The following is a 27,000-nucleotide window of genomic DNA, read 5'->3' as shown; positions in this document are numbered from 1 at the left end:
TCTAGCAACAAATTCTGAAAAGGACTCCTGGGGGGCTTGTAATATTTTTGTTAAATTTCCTCCAGCCTCGCCCTTTTTTGAGAGGGCCTTCCATGCCTTAATTGCGGCGGTGGAAATCTGGCCATATGCTTCCCAATCATAGTTAATCTGGTCGGCAACATACTGTCCTTGCCCTGTTAATAATTCAAAAGTCCACTGTCTCTGATTGCCCTCCGCATTAGCGTTGGCCTTTGCCTGTGCTTGAGAAGTGTCGTGCCACAAAGCCTTCCATTCCATATACTGTCCCATATTAGGGAGAGCAGCTTTTACTGTGTTCTGCCAATCATTCGGAGTCATTGCCATAGTGGCAAATCTCTCAAGCTGCATAACTGTAAAATTAGCATCAACTCCATACTTGTTAACCGATTCAGCGAATTCTTTAATAGAAGCATACTCTACAGGTGCGTGGACACGACCTCTTCCTGCGTCCTCAAACACTGGAAAAGCTTGTAACATTTTTCTCTTGTCTTCCTCTGAAGGAAGGAGCCTGAGCAGCGCCTATCCACATAAGGCGGAAGTGCGCCGAGAACATTAGGTTGGGAAGGCGCTACAGGCCGAGAGGCCGTCCGGCTTCTATCTCTCGTTTTCCTCTGCTTTAGATTTCGCGGCGGCAACTGTTTATCTGGCTGGCATCTTTCCTCTTCATCTATCTCTTCATCTGAGTCCTCTGACTCGGAGGAAGTTAGCCCCTCCGACTCAGAGGCATCAAGCCCCAAAACTTCCTTTACCTGATAAAGAGATCTCTTTCTGAGGCTTCCTCTCCTTCTGTCTCTCCCAAGGGTGTTCTTCCCCTCATCTTTCATCCCCGTGAATTGTTCCTCGGGGAGGCTTAATTTCTAAGCGCTTCCTTCTTTTCTCTGTTTCTGACATGCTAACCCGTAATCCGTCTGCCACTCCCCGAACCGCCACGAAAACCAAAAGGAAGAGAACTAACGCTACCAGCACCATAGCGAGAGCCTCTAAAGTTCCTGCCAACTGGGGAGGGAAATAAATTAAATCAAGTCCAAACATATCTCTCAGAGAGCATTACCTTGTTCTACGGTTCTGGATTCACTCCACTCGTAGAGGACGAGTGGAGGGCCTTCTTAAACAGCGCCGGCGATGGTAAATTCTCCCGGGTTTCGGCACCAACTGTGAGGCGTGCATGTAATCGTCTCGCCAGCAAGAACGCACCACACACACACACCAGAATCCTTCCGTAAAAACACGTTTATTCCCAAATACAAAATGGTGGAAGAAGACACCAGGCCCAGGAAAAGCACTGCTTAATATACCCTTGGAGTGGTGCATTCACCTCTGATTGGCTGCTTACTCGTAGCGTGCCAAACGCCGTGGGATGGGCTTTAACTTTGGCAGGCCTTTTCCATGGCACATGCGCAATTCACCTATTCACCAGGAAAAATCCCGGATGTCAGGCAAACGCGGCTTTAGCCAGCGCATGTGCGGCTTCCTACAAATTGTATATCTTGTTCCTTTGATAAAAGTTTTTATCAGATCCAAGTGTTTTCCTGTAAATTCTTTCAAGACTCTTATTGCTAGAATTATATTATCTAAAACTAAATGTACTTTGGCATGCACTTATTACATATTACATATCACATATCATATATCTTATGTCATATATTATATATCCCTTCCTCTTTGTGTGTGTCTATGTATAGTTGGGGAGCTCATATATGACCAAGTATGCAAAAGGAGACCAAAGAACAATTTCTACCATGTGGATTTAGTGTATCAGGTTTAACTATGAACACCTTTTCTTTCCTCTTGAGCCATTCTACTACCCTTTGATGTGTTCCTGAATTTGGTTAGAAAGTATTTTATTGAGAAGTTTTTAGTCAATGTTCATCATAGATTTTAGTCTACACTTTTCTTTTTTATTGAATATTTGACTTTTTTTGTATCAAGGTGATGCTTTAGAAAAATACTTTGGTTGTGTGCCTTTTTTCCTTATTTTTTTTCTCCCATGATCACTGTTTCTTTTTTTATTATTATTTGTTTATTCAAAATAGGATTTCTCTGTATAGCCTTGGCTGTTCTTGACCTCACTCTGTAGACCACGCTGGCCTCAAACTAAGAAATCTGACTGCCACTGCCTCCCAAGTGCTGGGATCAAAGGTATGCACAACCACTGCCCAGCATTTTCCTTATTTTATGGAATAGTTTGAGAACCTTGTTCTCTGAATGAATGTTTGGAAAAATTCACCTGAGATTGAACATTTTTTGTTCAATGTTATGTTAATGTTTGAAAACTCATTGCTTTTTATAATAAGCCTGTCTAGTTTTGAGGTTTATTTTGTTTAATTGTAGAAGTGTTTTCCTTGCATATATGTGTGTTTGCTTCTGGTGTCTGATGACTAGGTTTTAATAGGGCATTGTCAACTATCAAGTGGGAACTGGAAATTGAATCTTTCTGCTGTAGAAGAACAGTAAATGTTTTTAGCTGCTGAGCCTTCTCTCCATCCGCACCTGCTTAACTGTTTTAAATGTAATACTAAGTTCATTTTAATAGTTTTATATATGTAAAAATCATCCATATCTTTTAGGTTTTCAAGGTTTGTGGTATATAATTTTTAAGGTAAACTCTAAAAGTTTTCTGAATATCAGTAGTGCTGTCATAATGAATGATTCCACTTCTGTGTTTTACTGTATTAGATTTGACATTTGCTATTGCTTTGGTTAGTTTAGATAAGATTTGATCAATATTTATATTTTGAAGAAAAGAATTCTGTTCCATCACATCTCTATATTTCTTTTCTTGTTACTGCTCTTCCCTTTTTCTCTAATTTCTACACTTCTGTCACTGAAATCTTTCCAGCTACGAAATTTGGTGTTTGCTTTGCTCTTTTTTCAAATTCCCAAGGTGAAACATTGATAAAAATATTATAAATCTCTTTGATTTATAATATAGGTACATTTTGAGCTTTGAATGTTCCTCTTAGGACTGTTTTCAATTTATCTCACAAGCTAGAGGATGTTTTGTTTTCATCTTCATTTGATTGTAGGGGGTCTTTTTGTTGTTGACTTCTTTGTAATTCAGTTATGAGTTGTTAAATCTCCATACATTTGTTGGCATTCTGGAGTTCCTCTTTTCATTTATTTGTAGTCAATTATAGTCAAGTAGAATATAAGAAATTATTTCAACGTATATTGTTTAAGACTTCCTTTTTGAACTAATATCTAACTAATTGAGTGATAGTTTCATAGGCTTCTGAGAACAATGTGTATTCTGCATTGTTTATATTTTGTGTTCTATAGATGTCTGTTAAGCCAATTCTATCTGAGACATGATATAATTTTGTTTACTTTTTAATGAGATGATGTGTCAACTGTTCAGAGTGAGACTACTGTTTGTGACTTTATATCTACTAGTATTTTCTGTGTGTAATTAGGTGGACCTGTGATTAGCATTGCACTGCCCTCTCCATGCATTATTCATCTAATCAATACAAAGCAATGTTTATCATTTCTCTCCAAGTTTTGGTTCAATGCTGTTTGATTGTATTAAATCAGAAACATTTGCTTACTTTCTAGTTCCATTTGCCTTGAGCACTTTGTTTGATCGTGTCATTATAAGGTCCTACCTGTTTTTAATGATAACATACAACAAACATATACTCTTGCTTTTTGATGCAATTTCCTAGCCAGTGTCTTTTGAAAAGGGAATTGACATTAATATGCAGTTATCTTTGAAAGGTATCTATTAATTTCAGTCATTTTGATGATTTTTGCCAAGGTACACAAGCTGTATTTTTATTTCTTCTTTAACTATTGGTCTAGTTTGGTTAATGATTTGTCTGATAAAATACTCTTACAAGAAGCAACTTAGGAGCAGGAAGTGGCTATCTGATTTACATGTTCAGGTCAACAATCTACCTACAGGAAAATTAGGACAGTATCTCAAGAAAGAACTGAAAGGAAACTAGATTACAAATCAACTTAGTAATTTAATCACTGTCTCACAGTTAGTTTTCTCATACAGAGCAGGTCCACATGTTTATACTTTGGGCCCTACCACCTCAATGATCAATTATGACAATCACTAAAATATACAGCCACAGTCAAATCTGATGGGGGTAATCTCTTAATTGAGACTCTAATGTGACATTGGGATGTATCAAGTTGGCTGATGAAACTAACTCATGCTGTTGTGGTTTTAAAGATAATTTTTTCTCAATTCTATTTTGTAGAACAGACTTAGTGGACATTAATTCATTTTGCACGGTTTTAAACTTATAACATTTTTTAAAATTTCTTCTTCATTTATGACAAGAAGCACTGCTAAGTATAGTACTCTGACTTGTCAGTGATTTTATTTTTAGAACATAAAATACAGATCTCCAGCATTCCAGCCTTTTAAAATTGTTGATGTGTCTGTTATTCTGAGAGGTCTTCCTTTATATTTGGCTCAGCGATTCTCTCTTACTGATTTCAATGGGCTTTCTTAGTTTACACAGTCATGAAAAGGCTGAGAATAAGTATGTAGGCTACTGTTTTTTTGCCTTCACTTAGATTTTTCCTCCTTTATACTTCTGAGGATCCCCCTGAGTAAAGAACAGTGCTATCCACAATGTACATCATCCTTCTACAGCATCAATTAACAATCAGAACAATATTTAAAAGATCTATGCAAGGACAATATTATCAACATGATTCTTCGTTAAGACTGTCTTGAAGAGTATTTATGGATTGTCTTCAGTTGCCTTCTTATCTTTTTCCTTTACAAATATTTTCTTTATTATTATCTGGGGTATATGTGTGTGGGGATATATTAGAGGCCTCAGCTGTGGATTCCCTGGGGGTTTCCATGCTGCAGTGGGTCCTACATGCAGGAGGAATATCTATGGTTCCAATGGTCTGAGGCTTTGGAGGCGACAAGCTCCAATAACACAAGGAAGTCCTTGGTTCCAAAAGCGTTTATTGTCATGGTGGATGGTGGATGAATCTGGAAGTACCCCTGTAAAACTCAGGCAAGTCCCAAGTTAAATAGGAAGGGAGAAAGGGGGAGGATCTGAGGAGGCATGCTTAATATGTTCCGCACTCTGGCCTTCATTAGTATGTAAATCCCTAGGGCCTCAGGCCTCTAGTCACGCCAACTACCTGTGCCTGTGCACTTTGGGAGGGGCTGTCTGGTATACCTGACTGAACAATGTAAATCTATCGAGACTAGACTGCTCTTCAGGACCCTGGGTTCTGGGGGCAAGCTGAACTCCTGCAAGTTCTCATGCAGAGTCTCGGGGTTTTACAAAACTGCCCAGCCATGATCCAGAATACCCTTATGCAGTCCCACATATGGGAGTATAGTGTCTGTGTGGATACACACATGTCACAGAACATTAGTGAGGAGCTGAGAACAACTTCATGGAGTCAATCATTTTCTTACAATTTATGCAGGTTATAGAGGCTGAGATCTGATCATGAGGCTTATATGATAATGACTTTTATACATTGAGCCTTTAAACAATCCCACTACTCTGTTTTGTAAATCTATTTATTTCATTTACAATTTTATATTTGCGTAAATTTCTACTTTTCATTGTTCAATAAAATTGCTCTTATATTTTTCTCTTGAAAATGATACCATTAGGGGATGGAGAGATGGCTCACTGGTCAATAGCACTTGCTACCTTTTTAGAGGAGTAGGGACTGTTTCCCTGCACTCATACACTGAGTGGGACACAACTTTCTATAACTCCAGTTACTGAGTAAATGATATCCTCTTTATTCCTTTGCAAGTGTGCCCACACATAATTGCAGTCTCATATAACAATACATAGGCATATACAAAAATAAAAATTGGAGTAAAGTATTACAAATTATTTCATTAACTTCAACTTTCTAGGGCTTACCATTTTCTTCAAATCTCCATGTATATAATTGTAAAATGAGGCATTCCTTTCACTGATCTTCCTTATAACTGGTTAAAAGACTAACGTTCTTTGAGTTCACTCAATATCTCTATAATCTGTCTTTGTATGAAATGTCATTAAACATAACTTTTAATTCTTTGATAATTCCATACATTGTACTTTTATCATATTCATTCACTTCCCTGATTCCTCTCATATCCTCATCTCATTCCATATGCATCCAACTTTGTATAATCATTTTTAAGATTTATTTTCATCTTATGTCTACATGCCTTTTATCTGTACGTATATCTGTGAACCAGAATACATGCATTACCCACAGTGGTCAGAAGCACATCAAAAAATCTTCTGGAACTGTAGTTAAAGAAGGTCATGAGTCACCATGTTGGTACTGGGAAGTGAACCAAGATCTTCTGTGGAAGCCTCAAGTGCTGGTTTCATATGTCCAACTGCCATGAAGTGTACAGAAAACACTGTTTTAGTAATGTCATCAAACACCTCTGCCTCTTCACTATGTACCACCTCCATCCAAAATGATCCCTGAAACTTGGAGAAAAAGATTTAGTATACAAGCCCCATTTACTGTTCAACCCCTAAAATGTCTCTTATTATCTATACCTTAAGGAGCTATGAGTCTTTGAATTTATCACTGTCCACCACATGGATAAACATTTCTGTTTCTGTGTGAGAGATGAACTGAACTATAATAAAAAGTCAATTTGAGTTTGTTTCTGAAGTTTTTTTTTTTAACAAGGCATTCTTGGAATAAATAGGTCTTAGATATTGGAATTGGTGTCCTTCAGAAGTAAAGGGATTTAGCATCAACTATTGCTCCCTCTTCCTGAATTATTTGTTTTTTGATTTCAGTAGGAAAATCCTTAGATATTGCTGTGTCATTTGTTTGTTCTCGATTTATTTTTCATAATTTTTGTATTTTTAACTAATATATTTATTCTTTGAAATTTAAAAAGTGAATATAGTGTATCATATTCTACTATATTTGGCAGTATGCACTCCAACACACTATACATTACCCAATATGTCCATACAACATCTTAATATTTTCAAAAAAATACAACCCACTAGGCTAATTTGTGGTGCTCATAAGTGCGTAGATGTAGGACATTTGATATGAACATGAAGTATCTAACAATATTCCTATACCAAAAAGTTGTAGGAGTCTTTCTCATCTAGCAGTCATCAACTGAAAATAGATCTTCATCAGGTGGGGGCTTCAGGACACCCTCCCTTATCCATCCTGTAATATGAACAGGCTTTATGCTATGCAGTTTTTCTATAGGCAACCATTGATGATACGAGTAAATTTGCATAACAATCAACTCATGTTCAGAGGACAATATTCACAGAGGACAATTTCAAAGCACTCCTCTCCATTATCTACCTTTTACTTTCTACTTCCTCTTTCACAATATTTCCTGATCCTTGAGTAGGGAATGATAGAAACCACATCAATGATTGAGCACTCACAATTATGCTTCACATTTTGATCACTTATGAATTCCTTCTTTAACTAATGCCAGCACCAAAAAAATAATCTCTAACAAAGATACAGAACAGCACAAATACATGGGTATATATAAATATTTAGAAGGTGGTTTGACAATATGGCAATTTAGTAAAATGAGAGTAGGAACCATAGTTAGATCTATGACATCTCAAGCCATGGGTTTATCATACCAGGCATGAATTCCCTCCCAAAGATAAAGCCTCAAATCCAATCAGACATCACTTAAGTTACCCTATAACAATTGTGTCATTATTGCATTACTAGGCACATCTGGCCTGGTACATCTGTACTATAGGATGTGAGATCAATCCAGGATAAGATCATTAAGGGATAAATCAGGGACTGAAGATTGAAAAATAGAAATGAAAATTATACCACCATAGCGAATTGCAGAAACAGTATGCTAAGTAGAGAGATTCAGTTCAGATTCCTCTGCGTCTTGTTTCCCCACTTGGCATTGCCCTATATATTTTTCATAATCAACAGATCTTCCTCCAGTAAATATGCTAAGGTCATTCTAAAACCTCACAAGCATTCTCTCTCTCTCTCTCTCTCTCTCTCTCTCTCTCTCTCTCTGCCTCTCTCTCTCTCTCTCTCTCTCTCTCTCTCTCTCTCTCTCTGTCACACACACACACACATACACACACACACACACAGAAACACACACACACACACAAAGTTGCCTTATTCCACTGACTTACTTTGTTAGTGTGGTTATTAATGATGCCATCAAGCCTTGATTCATACCTCCATATAGTTTTCAGCAAATAGGTTGCTGTATTGATGGAATCTTTCTTTCCAACACCATATAAAATACTATTCTCCCATCTCTGTCATCAATTTTTTCTGTCTTTCTAGTTCACCTCACCAGAAGGCAGGTATTTACAGGAATCACCTCTAGATTCCTGTATTTGTGTGAAAAATTCCCTCAGGACATATTTCTGTCTGTGCAACTTGGCAGTAGGTTATCTCCTTGTGGCCTCCATGGTAAGCCTATGTGGTAATGAGTTTGTTAATGAACTTGATTTTATCAATTATTTATTTTGGTATTTGCCTCAAACATCATGATTAATGCTATAAATAGTTAAATTTTTCTTAGTGCAGCTTTTTGCTGCTGCTTTCAGAGAAGTGAAGAAAGTCAAGCAGACCCTGCAATAAGGATATGTAATTGACACTTTACTTCTCCCTGTATACAGTTCCGTTTGGATCATGGTTTGAGCATGTCCGTGGCTGGCTGTCCATGAGAGAATGGGACAACTTCCTGGTGCTCTACTATGAAGACATGAAAAAGGTGAGCATCAGTCTTACAGTCACCACACAATGAAAAACTAAATCCAAGTAATGAGGAATGTTATTGAGAACTGTGATTTTTTGGTTGTTCTGACATTTTTAAAATTATCTTTTATTGACTAAAAAAACATTTAAATGCAAATGCATTATGATCATATGTACCCTCTCCCTGAAGACTTCCAGATCCTCTATGCCCCATTACCAACAAAACTCTAAAGATTTTTCTTGAAAATAATCTAGTACTACAAGTATCTCAAATCAATAAAAGAATATATAATAGAATGCAATATGGAATAACATGCTGGATAGTTGTGTGTCAACATGTCACAAGCAAGATTCACCTGAAAGGAGGGAAATTTAATTGTGAAAATGCCTCCAAAAGTTCAGGTTGAAGGCAAATCTGTGAGGTATTTTATTAATCATTGATTGAAAGAGGAGGGCCCATCCCCTTGTGAGAGCTGGCATTCTTGTGTTCTTTAACAGTATAGGTACATATACCATGGTGAACAAGCTAACAAGCAGCATGTTTCTATTGCCTCAAAATCAGCATCAGCCACCAGGGTCCTGTTATGTTTAATTTGTTGTCTCAACTTCCTCCAATGGTTAACAATGCTGCATAAGTTTAAGCCAAATAATGTGTGATAAAACAAAATCTATTACATTGAAGTTAGATAAGTCAAACCACCAAAAGAAAAGAGTCTGATTGAAAGAACGATAATCAGTAACCTACTCTTTCATTTATTCAAGAATCTCATGAAAACACTAAACTTGAGAAAATAATATAGACACAGAGTATGTGGGACAAACCCAGCCAAACTCTGTCCATGCTGCTTTAGTCTGTGGGGATGTGGAACCCTAGGGTATTTGGCCACACCCCCAGAGCCCAGAGACCTGCCAAGAGATCTCCATGCCAAGAGGTCTCCATGCCCCAAGTCTCTGCCTCAAGATTTCCCTGGCCCTGCCCTTCTCCCCTGCTTCCCATATAAGCAAACCCCTTCCGTCATTTTTTGGGAAAGCATGCCAGACACTTCACCATGTCAATAAATGTCTTCAACTCTACGCGCCTCTTGGAATCCTGGACTCATTGTATAGGGTCAAATCCTGCAAGGTGGGCAGGAGTGGGAGAGAGAACTCTTTTGTTCTAGAGGGCTGCGGGACATTTTCTTTTGAGAGTCAGGGCTCCAGGAACGTTCTTGCACACTGGTGTGCTCCAGCTCGCGGCTGGCCGCCTGCGACCTGGGTCTGCTGCTCTGCCGCCTGCTCCTGCTTGTGCCCATGCATCCGCCCGTGACCTCTGGGCGCGAGTGGTGCCCAACATTAGTCTCCAAGTGTTCATGTTTCTTGGTGCTCTCAATTTCCTCTTGCTTTTACAGTCTTGCATCCTCTTCTTCTGCAGGGACCCTTGAGCTCTGAAAGGAGGACTTTGATGGAGATGTCCATTTAGGCCATCTCACTTTTTATAATGTATGATTGTAAGGTTCTATATTTGTCCACATCTGCTGCAAGAGGAAGTTTCTGTGTAAACAAGGCACTGTTCTATGCATATAGCAGAATACCATTAGGAGTCATTTTACAACTTTTTTTTCTTTTTCCTTTTTAAGAGCATTATTTGGTTTTATCATAAGACCTTGGGCTATCTAGTCTTAGGTCCTTGAATACACAAGCAGTTTACGATATAGGCTCCATCTCATGAAATGGGATTGAAGTCAAAACAGTTATTGGTTTGTTATACACATAAAGCTTTGAGACACCACTGATCTAACTTTTCTAGCAAGTAGTACACCACTATAGATAGAAGGATTTGTGTCTAGCTTGGTTTTGATACTTATCTTTGTGGTGCACACAAAGTGCCTTTCTGTCCTAAAGAACTAAGAATTAAGGGTGGAAGTTCTCTGTAGGGACGAACTTGACATCTTCACATTCAGTATTATGTATAGGTGTCTTTTGCAATGAGGGCTTGCAGTCAGTTTGTGAAGAGCAATTTATAGTTTTTGCAACAGTCTGGGTTCATTGTGAGTGATTCCTATGGAGTCCATATGCCCAGAAACTCATTTAGATGTAACCAAATCCTAGTATTGTAATTTTTCATTCTCTCTCTCTCTCTCTCTCTCTCTCTCTCTCTCTCTCTCTCTCTCCCTCCCTCCTTCTCTCTCTCTCTCTCTTTCTCTCTCTCTTTCTTTCATTCTTTTCATCTTTGTGACAAGAGATGTCCATAATCTTGTGATTTCACTCTGATCACATTCATATACACATAGATTTTAGGAAGTTTCCACTGTAGTAGAGTTCAATATTACCTCTCAAATATTACATAATTTTACCTGTATTTCCCTGTACTCCCTTCTACAACATCTGTTTCTTCCCCTCTCCTACTTGTATCCGTCATCCTAGCTCTTGCACATCTGTTCATAATTTATTTTGTACATTTAATGTTTTGATTACTATGTGCTCAGAGGACTTTCTTTTCTGGTCCAGTCTACTTGATGTTCTGTATTCTTCATGAACTTTGATAGGCATCTCTTTCTTCAGGTTAGGATTGTTTTTTATAATTTTGTTGAAAATATTTTCTGTGTCTTTGATGTGAGTTCCCTTTTATTCTTCTATCTCGATTATTCATACATCTGGTGTTTTCAAAATAGTGACCCAAATTTCCTGGATATTATGTGCCCGGAGTTTTAAATATGTAATATTTCCTTTATTGTATTTATTTCATTTACTGTGTCTTCAATACAAAAAGGTCTCCATTATATCAATCTACTTTTGGTGAAGGATGCCTCTGAGCTATCTGTTTGAGTTCTTGAAATTTTCATTTTGAGATTTCCTCAATTTGGATTTTCTGTATTGATTGTATTTCTACTCAGGTGGAAATTAGTTTAATTCATTTCTTTCCACTGTTTCTTTGTGTTTTCATAGATTTCTTTAAGTGATATATTCATTTCCTTTTAAAAGACCACTATTATATTCATAAAGCTGTTTTAAGGATTTTTCCCTTGTGCCTCAGCTACGGTGAAACATCCAGGGCATTCTTTGTTTTGATTGGTGGGCTCTAGTAGAGATATATTGTCCTGGTTGTTATTGATTGTGTTTTTACACTGGAATTTAGGCATCTTAGATTAAGAATATAATAATTCTAGGTGCTGATATCTGGTCTTGTCTTTATTGGGTTGGAATTTTATGCCCTGGTTTTGTTTTACTCTGGTTATTAGGAGAATGAGGTGGCTTTATGTAGCCTATAGAAACTAAATTAGTGTACCAGATAAGGTGTGTTTATTGATTGTGCAGCAGGAGAGTTAGAAATAGAGATGGGCTGGGCTCAATAGAGAGACTTCACAAGAGGAAAGAAAGCTGGGTGTTTCACTGGGATTGCATAGACAGTCTCCTTGGAATGGGGACATATAATGAGGAAAAGCCACAATAGAACGTTTGATAAAGAGGTAGGGATGAGACTCAGGTATTGAATTTGAAGAATGGACAAAGAGATGAAATCTGACAATGTAACCTATTTGCTTCCCTTGTCATAACAGGCTTTGGCTTCCTCAGGAGTACATTCGGAAGTCAGGGGCTTGGGCAAAGCAATTCATTTCCCAAAGTTTGGAGTTCTTTTGCACAGATAAGAATGGGACTGGAGCCGTGCGGTGGTGACACACGCTTTCAATCCTAGCACTTGGGAGGCAGAGTCAGGTGGATTTCTAAGTTCGCTGGCAGCCTGGTCTACAGAGTGAGTTCCAGGACAGCCAGAACTATATAGAGAAACCCTGTCTTGAAAAACAAAACAAAACAAAACAAAACAAAACAAAACAAAAGATTGGGCCTGGGAAATTGGACTTGGAGATATGCTAGGAAAAGTGAAGATCAAACTACAGATAGCCTGTCTGATTTCCTGGCCAGAGTAATCAGTTTGTTCCCAGGAACTGATGAACTTGGAAACTTGGATAATGCAATGAGTTGAGGGAGCAATATTAGAAGGGAAAGACCTTTGGACACACTAGAAAAGGGGAGCGCTGCCATATGTTTTCTGCTGCAGAGCTAAAGATGACTTGGGCATAGGATCTGGAAAAGCAGGTGAAAGGTAAAGGTCTGTTGTGAGCCTACCTGCTTCCCTAAAGGGATTGAGAAAAATAACTATTAATAAAAAAATAAAGCACAACTAATCAAAACAAAAAAAGATGAAATTATCCAAAAATGATTTGACCTCTTAGTGTTATCTCTCAGGAAGCAAAAGTTTACATGTAAAGACAGAACTTTCATCACACTATTTTTCCTATATGTAGACTCTTTTATTTAATCTTCATGAAATTCAATTTTCCCTAGGATGGATCACTACCTAACTGTCTGATGCACACTAGTGCAGATTCCCATAAGTCACCTTTCTGACAATTTAACACATTATTATCATTTATTGACAAAATTGTTTACTTTCCTATGAAATATTAGGTGGAAATGTGATAAATATGTAACAAATGTTTTAAACCAAAAAAACTTCATGAGTCCAGGGAGAGGGCTATTATTCAAATCACAATTTTTCATGTTCTAAGATTTTGCCTGGTGATTAGTTTCTCCTAGGATGAAACTATATTCTTGCAACAATTAGAGATCTGAGCCAAAAACGTTGTGATTTTAGTGCTCATCTGTGCTGTAACCTGAGATGCTTACTAAAAACAAAGTCTATGAGAAGTACTCCAAGTAATAAATGTTGAGAACATTATTGTGAACCTCTTGTAAAGCTGTATTGTTTTCAGTTAGCTTAAGCAAATGTTATTATCTGGCATAAACAATAATCTATTTGAGGTCTTTGAGCACATTCCTTCATTCACCTTGATCATTGTCTAGCAGCATTTCTGTAAGTTACTTTAAGTGTCCCAGGGCAGGATATGTAAGACTGTACATACTTTCAATGCTGGTACATGGAAAGAAAAAGCCAGATACATGAATCTCTGATCTCTGTAAGCTTCAGGTATACTGGTCTCCATGGAAACATCCATTGCACAAGCTAAAATTAGAGTGAGTCCCAGTCCTTTTTTTTCCCCAATGATTATTTTATTTACGTTTCAGATGTTATGCCCTTTCCTCATTTCTCCCCCAACCCAAAACCCCCCTATAGTACCCCCTCTACTCCTGCTTCTACCATGATGTGCCCCACCCACACACTCATTCCCATCATCCTGACCTAGAATTCCCACACAGTGGGGCATCCAGCAATCATGGGAGCCAGGACTTCCTCTCCTGCTTTTGGCTGACAAGGTCATCCACTCCTACATACCCTGGAGCCATGAGTCAGTTCCTATGTTCTCCCAGGCTTGTGGTTTGGACCCTGGAAGCACTGGTTGTTTGGTCTTAAGAAAAGAACTCTAAGCCGCGCAGTGGTGGCACATGCCTTTAATCCCAGCACTTGGGAGGCATAGGCAGGCAGATTTCTGAGTTCGAGGCCAGCCTGGTCTACAGAGTGAGTTCCAGGAAACCAGGGCTATACAGAAAAACCCTGTCTCGAAAACCCCCCAAAAAAATTAAGAAGAAGAAGGAGAAAAGAACTCTCAGTATACTTAGTGACTGTGTTGGCACATATCTGTGACCAAAGCACTACAGAGTATTAGGAAGGAGGATCTGAAATTCAAGGTCATTATCCTCTACAAAGTAAGTTTAAATTTACTCTTGGTTTTATGAGACACTATCTCTAATTTTTTTCTACCTAAAAAGAAGACCCAGGCTCTGTTTTTTAGGAAATAAAAATCAGCCACATTGTAAGCCCCTACTCAGTATATAAATGTTGACTGTGAGTCCTTCTTTCCTTTGTTTCATTGCCTTTTCTTGACTGAACTCCATTCATGCTCTTTCATCTGCTGATGCTCTTTCTTCACATCCCTTTTCTCATCCACCATCCACAGATCCCTTCTTTTTTAAAGACTTATTTATTTAATGTATGTGAATACACTGTTGCTGTCTTCAGACACAGCAGAAGAAGGCATCAGATCATATTACAAATGTTTGTGAGCCACCATGTGGTTGCTGGGAATTGAACTAGGACTTCTGGAAGAGCAGTCAGTGCTCTTATCCTCTGTCCAGCCCCACAGATCCCTTCTTTGCATCTGTACTTTCAGAGCTCTCTGTTCATTCCCCTTATTTTTGTTTCTTCTTTGTTTAGGATACAAAGGGAACCATAAAGAAGATCTGTGAGTTTCTAGGGAAAAAATTAGAGCCTGATGAGATGGATCTAGTCCTCAAGCACAGTTCCTTCCAAGTCATGAAAGAAATTAACATGATCAATTTTAGTATCATCGGCAAAGATGTATTTCCTAATGGCCTGAACCTCATGAGAAAAGGTAAAGGAATTGTCTAGCTTCATAATATGTTAGAACACATTAAGGACTTGTTGTGCCAATGAATTCATAAGTAATTGGAATGTACTGGCAGTCACTGCACATTACTGATAGCTTCTCACAGACACTACAAAGTAATGGTTTATGGAAAAGATATGGGCTTTTTCAGTCTGAAAAGTTGATTTCTTCTGGGAGACAATCTTGGGATTAGAGATGGTAATGTCAAATAACTTCAATGAAAAGTGGGAAAAAGGTCTGGTTTCTAAGAGGCATTGTTAAGTTCCATGTATCAAAATCCTCAACTCCAAAATATATAAAGTGTAATACAGTAGGGCAAAGATATACCTGAGATGATAACCACAGAACCATAAAAATTACATTGAAATCTGGAAAAATGTTGACCAGATCAAGACGGCTGCCCCAGAATAGGCCAAAAGTAAACCCAAAAAGGACTACAAAAATTCTCTATTGTTAAAATCTGATGGTATTTGCCAACCTATGTTTAGATTACTTTAGGTTGATGATCTTTCCATTCATTCTGAATTGTCTCTCCTAGAAGGGGGATTTCAATCCTCTCTATTTCTGTGCCACCTCTCTATACTGGGAGAAGATTGTGTGTGTGGTTTCATAGCTGTGCAGTTAAGGAGTGATTTTGCTACATTAATCAGATGTTGAGCCTATCTCAGGCCTGATAAGGTAATAATAGGTGAGATGGAACTCAGAGGAGAAGAAGGAAGTTTTCAAGAATCAGCTATTTAACAATGACTAAGAGCATTGGTTCAAATGAAGGAAGTAAAGACTTGTGGGTATAATTTTTTTTTACCAATAATTTAAATGATTCAGCCTTTACCTTTAGTCCTCCTTCCAGGGTGTGAGATTTGGATACTAAGAATGTAAGGATATCAGGAGGTTTCATAGGTAAAATGAAGTCTAAGTAATTACTAGATTGGATTTAATTCAATACTCTTAGTATCCTCAAAATAGGACATTTCGAATCAGATTTAGGGGTAATGATATGCCACCACTCGCCACAAGAAAATTTGTGTCTATTCACTAAAGATCAAGTCCTTTTAAGCATAGACTGCTTTTGTCATATGCCCTCAGACTACTGCAGTCCAGACTCTGTGGAGACATATTTTTCTGCACTAGAACTGAAGTTCTCACCTGAAAGAAGTGGTCTGTTCTTAGATGTTCTAAAGTGAATCAGAATTTGGCAGAGGAAAAACAGTATAGCAACCAAAAAGTCTGTTATCAAGTACCTAACAGAATGAAGAAGCTCTGTTAATAGCAAAGAGATAAGAAAACCGAGAAGCTAAAGGTTTAGCAGAGACACATCAGAGCAGATGAAATAGAATTTAACACAAAATTCCATGAGGACTATTGTTTCTTCTTTTCCAGGAAGATTATCCTAGGATGAAAACATACTTGGATTAAATCTCTTCCAAATACACACAGTATTTGTCATGTAGCTTAGATGAGAGAAAGAATACATGCATACATATATTCATTCATACATACATGCATATTAGATACATGCATAAGAACAGTAATTATAATATAGTTCTGTGAAAATATTGATCAGACTTAATAAGTTTTTTGTAATTTAATTATCCTATTTATTTTATGTAGCAAACTTTTTTTGCATTTGAAGACAACGTTTATTCTTGGGGATTATTTTTCTTATACTAGTGTGGCACATAGCTAGCAAGCCATGTACCTCTGGAAACCAGGTCATTGAATGGGGACACCAACTTCCTTAATCACTTGTAACAATACTTCATCATAGGGGATGATGAAATGGAAACATCTGGAAGCAATTTTGAAAGAAAAAAGTATATAAAGATATTCTTTGTTTTCTGAATTCCTATATCAGATTGGTTCCATTTTTGAATTCTTAAAGTATGAGCAAATCAAAAATTAATTATAAAACCAGTTTCATTTCTTATCATTAGATAACCTTATTCACTAAAATATAAAATGTTAAAAAGCTCTACCAATGGTAGAGTTGCCTTAGCCAGAAGGAATAAACTAGACCTATTTTCCTGTATCTGATAAATGTTTTTCTTCTCAAGACTCAAGAAAAATATCTTTTATTGTCTCTGGAGACCTGGTTTGTCATCATTACCTGGGAGACTCAATCATTCAAGTAGGTGAAATGAATCTAGTTTTCACCTCCAAGCAGTAATATTTGACATGCAATTGTAGTCATGGTAATTCCATATTTAGACACTGAAGTAAATGCATATTAGAAAGATGTTCACTTTCAATCTGCCACAATTTGGTTAACAAGAATTTTATAAAGGCAACACCACAATCAAGACATGTGTAGGAAATATTTTCTGACAAACCTCAAAAATCTCAACCTTGATTACTTTACAGTATATGTTTACTGGACACATTCCTTTGGCCATTATTCAATTTCACTGGTATCATCAAAAGTCATTAATTAGACACATAAAGGGAAGGTGACATAAGGACAAAGGAAGAAGCCTGCCATCTTCAGGCTGAAAAGAAAGGACTCCAAGATTAGGAAAACACCCTGATGTGAGACCTTCACACCTATGAGGAGGTTACTTTTCAACAAGAGTTAAACCACTACATATTAAGTTTATTCTGCCATCTGACCCACAAGAGTTTGGTGAGATTTTTGGAGAGAAAGAATGAAAGTAAATGGGCATCTATAAGGTGAACAAGACTTTATAATACAACAAATCTCTTAAGAACAAGTCTTACCCCCACTGACACTCTTCCCCTTCTGCTTCCTCAAGAACAGACAAGAAGAAGATTCCCCTCAAGGCAGGTGTGGCCCCTGGCAGGGAAAGTTCCTGAACAGGACACTAATGGCTTATGCTCTAAGATCAAGAATTGACAAATGGGACCTCATAAAGTTGCATTGCCTCTGTGACATACACCATCCATAGGACTAATCAGCCAACCACATATTCAGAAAAGATTTTTACCAATCCTACATCTGATAGAGGCCTAATATCCACAATTTACAAAAAACTCAAGAAATTGAACTCCAGACAATAAAGCCAGTAAAAAAATGGGGTACAGAGCTCAACAAAGAATTTTCGACTCAGGAATATCAAGTGTCCATGAAGCACCTAAAGAAATGTTCAATATCTTTAGTCATCAGGAAAATGCAAATCAAAATGACCCTGAGATTCCACATCACACCTATCAGAATGGCTAAGATTATAAACTCAGATGGCAGCAGATGCTGGCAAGGATGTGGAGAAACAGCAACACTCATCAATTGTTGGTGGGATTGTAAGCTGGTACAACCACTCTGGAAATCATTCTAGAGGTTCCTCAGAAAATTGGACATAATATTACCTGTCGATCCAGCAATACCACTCCTGGGCTTATACCCAAAAGATGCTCCAAAGTATAAAAATGACACATGCTCCACTATGTTCATAGCAGCCTTATTTATAATAGCCAGAAGCTGGATAGAACACAGATGTCCTTCAACAGAGGAGTGGATACAGAAAATTTGGTACTTTTACACAATGGAGTATTACCCAGCTATTAAAAACAATGAATTCATGAAATTTTTAGGCAAATGGATGGAACCAGAAAATATCATATTGAGTGAGGTAACCCAGTCACAAAAGAACACACATGGTATGCACTCATTGATAAGTGGATATTAGCCCAAAATCACAATACTCAAGACAGAACACAAAGACCACATGAAGCCCAAGAAAAAGAACGACCAAAGTGTGGGTACTTCAGTCCTTCATAGAAGGAGTGACAAAATATTCACAGGAGCAAATATGAGACAATGTTTGGAACAGAAACTGTTGGAGAGACCATCCATAAACTACCTCACTTGGAGATCCCTCCCAGGTACAATCACCATATGCAAGCACTGTTGTGGGTGTCCAGAAGTGCATGCTGACAGGAGCCTGATATACTTGTCTCCTGAGAGGCACTGCCAGAGCCTCACATATACAGAGGCAGGTGCTCACAGCTAACCATCAAACTGACCACAGGGTTCCCCCCCCATGGAGGAGTTAGAAAGAAGACTGAAGGAGTTGAAGGGTCTTGTGGCCCCATAGCGAGAGCTAAAATAACAACCAACCAGAGCTCTGTGTATCTAAACAGCTACCCTGGCAACACACATGGAGGGACCCATGTCTCCAGCTGTATTTGTAGAGGAGGAGGGACTTGTCAGGCATCAGTGGGAAAGGAGGGCCTTGGACCATTGAAGGCTGGATGTCCCAGTGAGGAGAAATTCGAAGGAGGGGAGTTGAGAGAGCATGGGTGGGTCGGGTATACCCTCAGAGAAATAGGAGATTTTTTAAAGGGTTTCTGGGGGTAAGGAATGGGGAAGGGGATAATATCTGAAATGTAGATAAATAAAGTACCCAATAAAAAAGAAAAAACAAACAAACAAATAATGGAACTGGCTACATTTTCTTTAATACAGCCCACAAGAGTATTAAAATTAACTTATGTGATGATACAGAAAGACAGCAATGTAATAAAGAAAAGCATGACTTCTATTGTCAATCTTTCAGGATTCACATTTACATCCACATCCACATTACATTATCATGCTTGGTAACATCTCAAAGACTAATTTTTCCTCATCACCAAAATAGGCAAACTGCTTACACCTTTCTCATGGATTCATGGATTCATTAAAATAGTCACACACTGAGTATAGCCTATATGTCTTGCACACTTTGCAAAATGAACCACATAGTAAATTAAAAAACACTTTCTTTTAAAACATATTAGATGCATGTTTTGTGTGTATATTCAAAGCAGAAGTGGATGGAACACATCACAGTGACACAGCTGGGAAATAAGTCAAGAATGGGGGCTGATGGATTGCAAATGGAAGAAAGATAGAGAAGTTTACAGTGTCATTAATAAAAAGACAAAGACCAAAATGTAATTATATAAAAGATGTATGCCATCTAGGTTGAAGGAGGATACAACAGAGAATGAGAAATTGGACAATTTATAAATTTTAAACTGAAGACCCTCTGGAATGAAGTGATGAAAACCAATTTATGGTCAGAAAAGACAGTGCTATGAAGGACAGGGTCTCAAATTATACAGATCTTCAAACATCACAAAACACCATGGCTGAGTGAAACAGAGGTGATGGTCTCAGCTGGAGTAGCTGTGTGTATCTGATGGGAAAATGAAGGCAGCCGAAATACTGATCATAACTGTATGTATTTGTAGCACTCATGTGAACCCTCACACACAAAAGTAAAAACTATTTTTTTTGTTTTTTTTTTTGAGACAGGGTTTCTCTGTGTAGCCCTGGCTGTCCTGGAACTCACTCTGTAGACCAGGCTAGCCTCGAACTCTCCAACTCAGAAATCCACCTGCATCTGCCTCCCAAGTGCTGGGATTAAAGGCATGTTCCACCACTGCCTGGCAGTAAAAACTATTTTAAGATGTTATTTACAAGTTGTTTGCATGCTGTGAGGATCTTCTATAAGTAAATATGAAAATATAGACAAAACAACTGAAGTTGGTTTGGATCATTGAGAGGATAAACACTCTGGAGTTGAATAGTGTGATGGAAACAGGTTTTGTGGGAAGCAGGAATAATCTAGATATAAAAAATGGTCAAGCCAGTGTTGCTTCTGTTAGATTGTCTAGTAGGTAGTTTGAGAGAAGAAATGGTGGAACATAATTTCCACAGAGGGAGAAGTCTGTGTATATGATTTCAGAGATGTAGAAGGTTTCTACAGAAAATTGTTGTTTGTTCTATTAACTGTGTGCTCTTTATCAAACAGATGGTAAGAGCACATGATGGGAGGAGTTAGAGCAGTGTTGAGACCACTCTTAATCCACCTATGTATTTGCTTTGTATTTTCCAGGCACAACTGGGGACTGGAAGAAACATTTCACAGTAGCTCAAGCTGAAGCCTTTGATAAAGTATTCCAGGAGAAAATGGCTGGATTCCCTCCAGGGATGTTCCCATGGGAATAAATTTTCAAAAATTTAAATATTATATGAACACTGATGTTTATGTTCCTGTTGTTCTATATGTGAATAACTGAATGTGGTCATAAAATAAACCCTGTTGTGGAATTGTGAATGCAATTTTTTAAAACATAGAGTTACTAATACTACTATATGAACACTGATGTTTACATATCTGTTGCTAAATATGTGAATAACTGAGTGTGGTCATAGAATAGATCCTGTTGTGTAATTGTGAAGGTATTTTTTTTTAAAACATAGTGTTACTAATACTAATAGTAGCAACAGTAGTGGTAGTAGTAGTATGTATACTTTTGTGTTTATAGTATCTTCAGAGGTGAGAATGATGAATTGCTTCCATGGGACCTGAAGTTGCATGTAGCTGTAAACTTCTTCTTGGGGTCCTAGAAACTGATCTCAGGTCCTCTGCCTATGCAATACAGTACAACTAATATATCTCTATCTTTGAAAGTCATTTCATCAGCCTAGAATCATAGAGTCTTGAGTCATCAAATATTTCCTACTTTGATTGCTATTTTGTTGTGTATTATAAGCACATTCCAATTTACTTCATAGAATTCAAACTTGAAAACATTTTATTTTTATTTAAATTAGTCATTTATTTGGGGGTTTTCTTTACTGAGATTGGACATGACAAAAGGCTCTACATGTGAATCTATGGAAATTAAACAAGTATTAATCAGTATTTATAAATTTATCATACCGTGCATGAATATCAGCTTAATTATTTGCTGAAGAAAAAAAATATATATGCTTAAATATTTTCTTTTTCTTTTTTTTCATTTATTTATTTATTCACTATACATACTGATTCCAGCTGCTTCCCTTCTCTCATCTCAAATCCATACTCACAACTTCCTCCCTCCATGCCTGCTCCTATTCTGCTAAAGGATACTGAGTACCTCCAACCCTTGAGGGCAAGTGAGATGTTATGGAAATGTCCTGGAAGCAACTCTTTAGAAGAAATAGCTTTGATGTAGTTGAGGTGGAATCAAACACTAAGCTGGAATGGAAGGTCCCAGAATCTCGGCATCCCAGGGCATAAACCTTGTCAGGCTTGCCTTCCTTCTCCTTCATTCTGCAATATATAAACCTTACAAGTAACACATAGCTCTATAATGGCATTCATGTGGAAGGTGTGAGGAGCGCAGATCAGTTGATGAAGATCAATAAAGAAAGACAAGTGTCTTCCTTTAGAAGTTATTTTGATCATATAATCAAACTAAGATATAAATTTCTATTCATGCGGTCTTAAAGATTGTATGTAACAATAAGTCATGAAAAATTTGTATCCTATAGGTGTTGTTGGCTGTATATAGTCATTTAAATCTCAGCTGGTTCTAGAGCTGTCTCTGTGTACAGAGATATGTACATCACCACATACACATGACTTAGTCTTTTGATCTTGTTAGTCTCTTTCTTCTAGTCTATAGGCAAGTTCTTTGGGATGTCTCTCATTGTCATCTCTGACATTTATCAATTTGCAAGGAACCCATAGTTTTTCTTTCCTTGTGGAAATATAGGCATAAACCAATGCCTAGAATAACACATTACTCATTTTCCATTTTGATGACTGAATATCCTTAAAATAAGCACTTTAGTTAGTTTAGCATTTTTTTCCATATTCCAATGTATTTTAGCAGCCATAGTTTTTTGTTCATTAGCATTTTCAAAATGTAAGATTAATAAAGCAATATGTAATCTATCTCCAGGGGTTTTTGTTGTCCACTTCTGCCTGTTAAGCATCTCTTTTAGATACAATTAAGTCTCTCTACAATTGCATGTCCTTTAGAATTATGTGATATTACTGTAACCTGGTTTATCTTATAATATGCAAAAACACCTGTTTCATTTCATTAGAGACATATGTCTGACAGTTGTCCATTTTAATTTATATGGCTACTCCCATCATGGTCATAGCTTCTGACAAATTTATAACATCAAAATCAGCCTTCCCAGATGCTAAGGCAATAGTCCATTGAAATCCTGACTATGTGTATATAGTATGATGCACATATATCACTTTATCAAACTCTGTAAAATGGAACATACTCTTTTGCCAAATTTTATTTCTTTGGATAACTTTGAGGTTACTTCCTGTAGGTAATGGAGTTTAGTTATAAAAGGAACAAGTAGGACAGTGCCTCACAATTTTCTTGTCTTGTTGCCAAGTAATAGAGAATTATTTCCTTAAACCTTTTATGTTACCATGTTTTTTATTTATGTATGAAATTCTTAAGCTTCTCACAACCTTTCTTTCAAAAGCTGGTCAATTTCATTATTAACTTGTGCCAGATGACCTTGCAGACCTGTATGGGGTCTTATGTGTATTTTATGTATAGTGAATGACTTCTATTTCTGAACGCTTGTTGTAGCTGAGTAACCAGTGGAGTCAATTCAGAATCACCGTGAATTAGTTCAGCAGTATCTATGTATAAAACAACACTTTCTGCATATTGAGAGTCAGTTATCATATTAAAAGACTATTAAAAAAATCTGACAGTACCATGAATATTGTATATAATTCAAATTTTTGAACCAACTTATAGGAACTCTCAGACAACTTACTTACATATTCTGATTTATATCTTGTCTTTCTTGATTTATTAGTATCAGTGTAAAATGTACGGGCTCCAGAATTTGGAATTTTTTATTTATTATACAAGGGAGAATCCAATTAGTTCTTTTAAAGAACTGAAGTCAGTTGTTTATAAATTGCCTGTTATTAAACTCTCCCAAGAAATTACTTCATGCTCTTTGTCAATGTTCATCTTGTTCCCTTAATGCGACAATCTCTGTGTTAGTAAAAGGTACCACAATTTCAGCTGGATAAATTCCAGCAAATTGTCAAAATCCCATTTTTCTTTTACTATCAATTTAAATATCTTCTCTATGTAGGTTTTAAATATCTTACTCTGTTTATGTGATAAAAGCATATTCTAAGATATAATCTTCCCTCTGCATGAGAATTCTTGTAGGGGAATGAGTAGAAGGTAAGATAACTAAGATGTAGGCCATTTTTGGGTTAATACAATCTAGATATGTAGCCTGTAGTTTCCTTTCTAGCAGAGCTAACTCCTCAGCCTTGGCTGATAACTTCCTTTGACTATTTAAATCTTTATCACCTTGTAAGATATGAAATAAACTGTTTAGCTCTTGTGTAGCCAGGACAATTGGAAGGCACACCCAGTTAATATCTCCCAATAATTTCTGAAAGTCTAAAAGTCCTTAATTGGTTTCTTTTCATTTGTACCTTTTGTAGCCTAACCTTTTGTTCAGTTTATTTTTATTGGATATTTTTTTATTTACATTTCAAATATTATCCCTTTTCCTGGTTGCCACTCCCAGAAATCCCTTATCCTATCCCCCTTCCTCTGCTTCTAGGAGGGTGTTCCCCTACACACCCTTACACTCCTGCCTTCCCACCCTTGAATTCCCCTACTGAGAGGAATCAAGACTTCACAGAACTGAGGGTCTCTTTTTCCATTGATGCCCAAATGGGTTATATTCTGCTACATATGAAGCTGGATCAATGGGCCCCTCCATGTGTAATCCTTGCTGGGTGAATTAGCCCCTAGGAGATCTGGGATTTCTAGTTGGTTGATATTACTGTTCTTACTATATAAGAATTGTTCAACATCCTTTGTCATCAGGGAAATGCAATTGAAACAAACCTGAGTTTCCTCCTCACATTAGTAAGAATGGCTAAGAGCAAATATTCAGAAAAATTTCCCCTGTGCCCATGTGTTCTAGAGTCTTCCCCTCTTAAATTTCTATTTATTTTAGTGTACCTGGTTTTATGGGGAGGTCTATGCTCCATTTGTACTTGAGTTTTGAACAAGGACATAAGAATGTACAGTGTGCATTCATCTACATGCTGACCTCCAGTTGAGCCAGCACCATTTGTTGAAAATGCTTTGTTGTTTCCATAGTATGGTTTTAACTCCTCTGTCAAAGATCAAGTTACCATAGGTACATTGGTTTATTTTTGGATGTTTAAGTCTATTTCATTAATCTACCTGCCTGTCTCTGTAAGCATAGAAATTAATAAAATCAAAATTGACAAGGGAGACATAACAACAAAAACTGAGGAAATTAAAAAATCATCAGATCCTACTACAAAATTCTATAGACATTGACATTGAATTATGTGTTTGAAATGGACAATTTTCTAAACATATTCCACATCCCAGAGTTAAATCAAGATCCCATAAGCCACCTAAATAATCCCATAACCTCTAAAGAAATAGAAGCAGTCATTAAAAGTCCCCCCCCAAAAAAAATCCCAGGACCAGATGGGTTTAATAAGGAATTCTAAAAACCTTCAAAGAAGACATAGCACCAATACATTTCAAACTGTGCCACAAAATAGAAACAGAAGAATGCACAATCCTATTTGTTTTATGAAGCCAGAATTGTGTTTATACCTAAACCAAACAAAGACCCAACAAAAAAAAGAAAAGTTCAGACCAATGTCTCATATAAACATCGATGCCAAAATACTTAATAAAATTATTGCAGACCAAGTCCAAGAACACATAAAAACGATCATTCACCACAATCAAGTAGGATTCATCCCAGGGATGCAAGGATGGTTCAATATACAAAAATCCATCAATATAATCCCCTACATAAACTAACTCAAATAAAAAGAACACATGATCATTTCATTAGATGCTGAAAAAGCATTTGAAAACATACTAAGCAATTCAAAATTTCTTCATGGGAAAGGTCTTGAAAACATCAAAAATTCAAGGTCCATACCTAAACATATTAAAAAGCAATATACAGCAAACCTGTTGCAAACGTCAAGCTAAATGGAGAGAAACTTGAAGCAATCCCATTAAAATCAGGTACTAGACAAGGCTGCCCACTCTCTCACTCTGTATTCAATATAGAACTTGAAGTTCTAGCTAGAAATATTAAACAACAAAGGGAGGTCAAAAGGATATGAATTGGAAGGGGAGAAGTCAAAGTATGACTATTTACTGATAAAATGATAGTATCCTTAAGTGCCATCAAAAATTCCACCAGAGAACATATAAACAACTTCAGCAAAGTGGCTGGATAGAAAATTAACTCAAGTAAAACAGTAGCATTCCTTTATTCAAGGGAGAAACAGACTGAGAAAGAAATTAGGGAAATGACACCCTTCACAACAGTCACAAAAAATATAAACTACCTTTGTATGAATCTAGCCAATCGAGTGAAAGATCTGTGTGACAAGAATGTAAAGTTTCTGAAGAAAGAAATTTAAAATGACCTCAGAAGATGGAAAGATCTCTCTTGCTCAGGAATTGGCAGAATTCACATAGGAAAAATGGCCGTCTTGCTGAAAACAAGCTTCAGATTCAATGTAATCCTTATCAAAATTCCAACTCAATTTTTCAAAGAGTTAGAAAGAGTAATTCTCAAATTCAGTTAGAATCACAAAATCCCTTAATAGCAAAAACTGTTCCCCAAAATAAAAGAACTTCTGAGAAAATCACCACCCCTGAGTTCAAGCTGTATTATAGAGAAATAGTGATTAAAAACTGCATTGTATTGGTAGCCATGTGTTTGTAGATTTATTGTGTATCCTAGATTATTAATAGAATTACCTCTGTGTATTTTCAGGAACAATTTGTAATCCCTATCAAGGCAAGGTTTTGTTTTGTTTTATTTCTTATTACTTTATCAAACATTCTTTCCATGATATTTATATCTGAATCAACCGATAGGGTATTGTCCATATAATGATAAATAATGGATTGAGGAAATTTTTTGTGAGGACCCAAGCCAGGGAAACCTAAAACCCTGCTAAGTCTCTTCTCCCCAACTATTGGATGTTCGCAGCTTTATTAATTTGAATTAACTGGTGCCAGATTCTCAGAAGCTTTGTGCTGATTCCAAAACTTAGAATTAGAATACAAACAGCACTTGGCTAACCTACTACAGATATGTGTCCATTTTCACTCTTCTACATGTAGACCTACAATT

The 27,000-nt window shown here is 37.0% G+C and overlaps 1 protein-coding gene across 4 annotated transcripts in view; it reads left to right on the top strand.

Annotated features, from left to right (window-relative positions):
- Positions 1-23,767, top strand: part of LOC114633329 (bile salt sulfotransferase 1-like) — a 38,393-nt gene extending 14,626 nt beyond the window's left edge. Inside the window, exons 4-7 of one of the 4 annotated variants that reach the window (XM_028781916.1) lie at positions 8,634-8,728; positions 14,864-15,041; positions 17,111-17,184; positions 20,894-23,767. In XM_028781916.1, coding sequence (XP_028637749.1) covers positions 8,634-8,728; positions 14,864-15,041; positions 17,111-17,184; positions 20,894-20,929 — 383 coding nt within the window. In that variant the 3' untranslated portion in view covers positions 20,930-23,767. Of the gene's footprint in view, positions 1-8,633; positions 8,729-14,863; positions 15,042-17,110; positions 17,185-17,806; positions 18,218-20,893 lie in introns of those variants that run through there. The other 3 variants (XM_028781914.1, XM_028781915.1, XM_028781917.1) reach the window with 3 other exon arrangements.
- The last annotated feature ends 3,233 nt before the right edge of the window (positions 23,768-27,000 follow it).

The sequence above is a fragment of the Grammomys surdaster genome, unplaced genomic scaffold (genome assembly GCF_004785775.1).
Source record: "Grammomys surdaster isolate TR1022 unplaced genomic scaffold, NIH_TR_1.0 578, whole genome shotgun sequence".
NCBI classification, from domain to species: domain Eukaryota; kingdom Metazoa; phylum Chordata; class Mammalia; order Rodentia; family Muridae; genus Grammomys; species Grammomys surdaster.
This window is presented reverse-complemented; position numbering and strand designations above follow the sequence as displayed.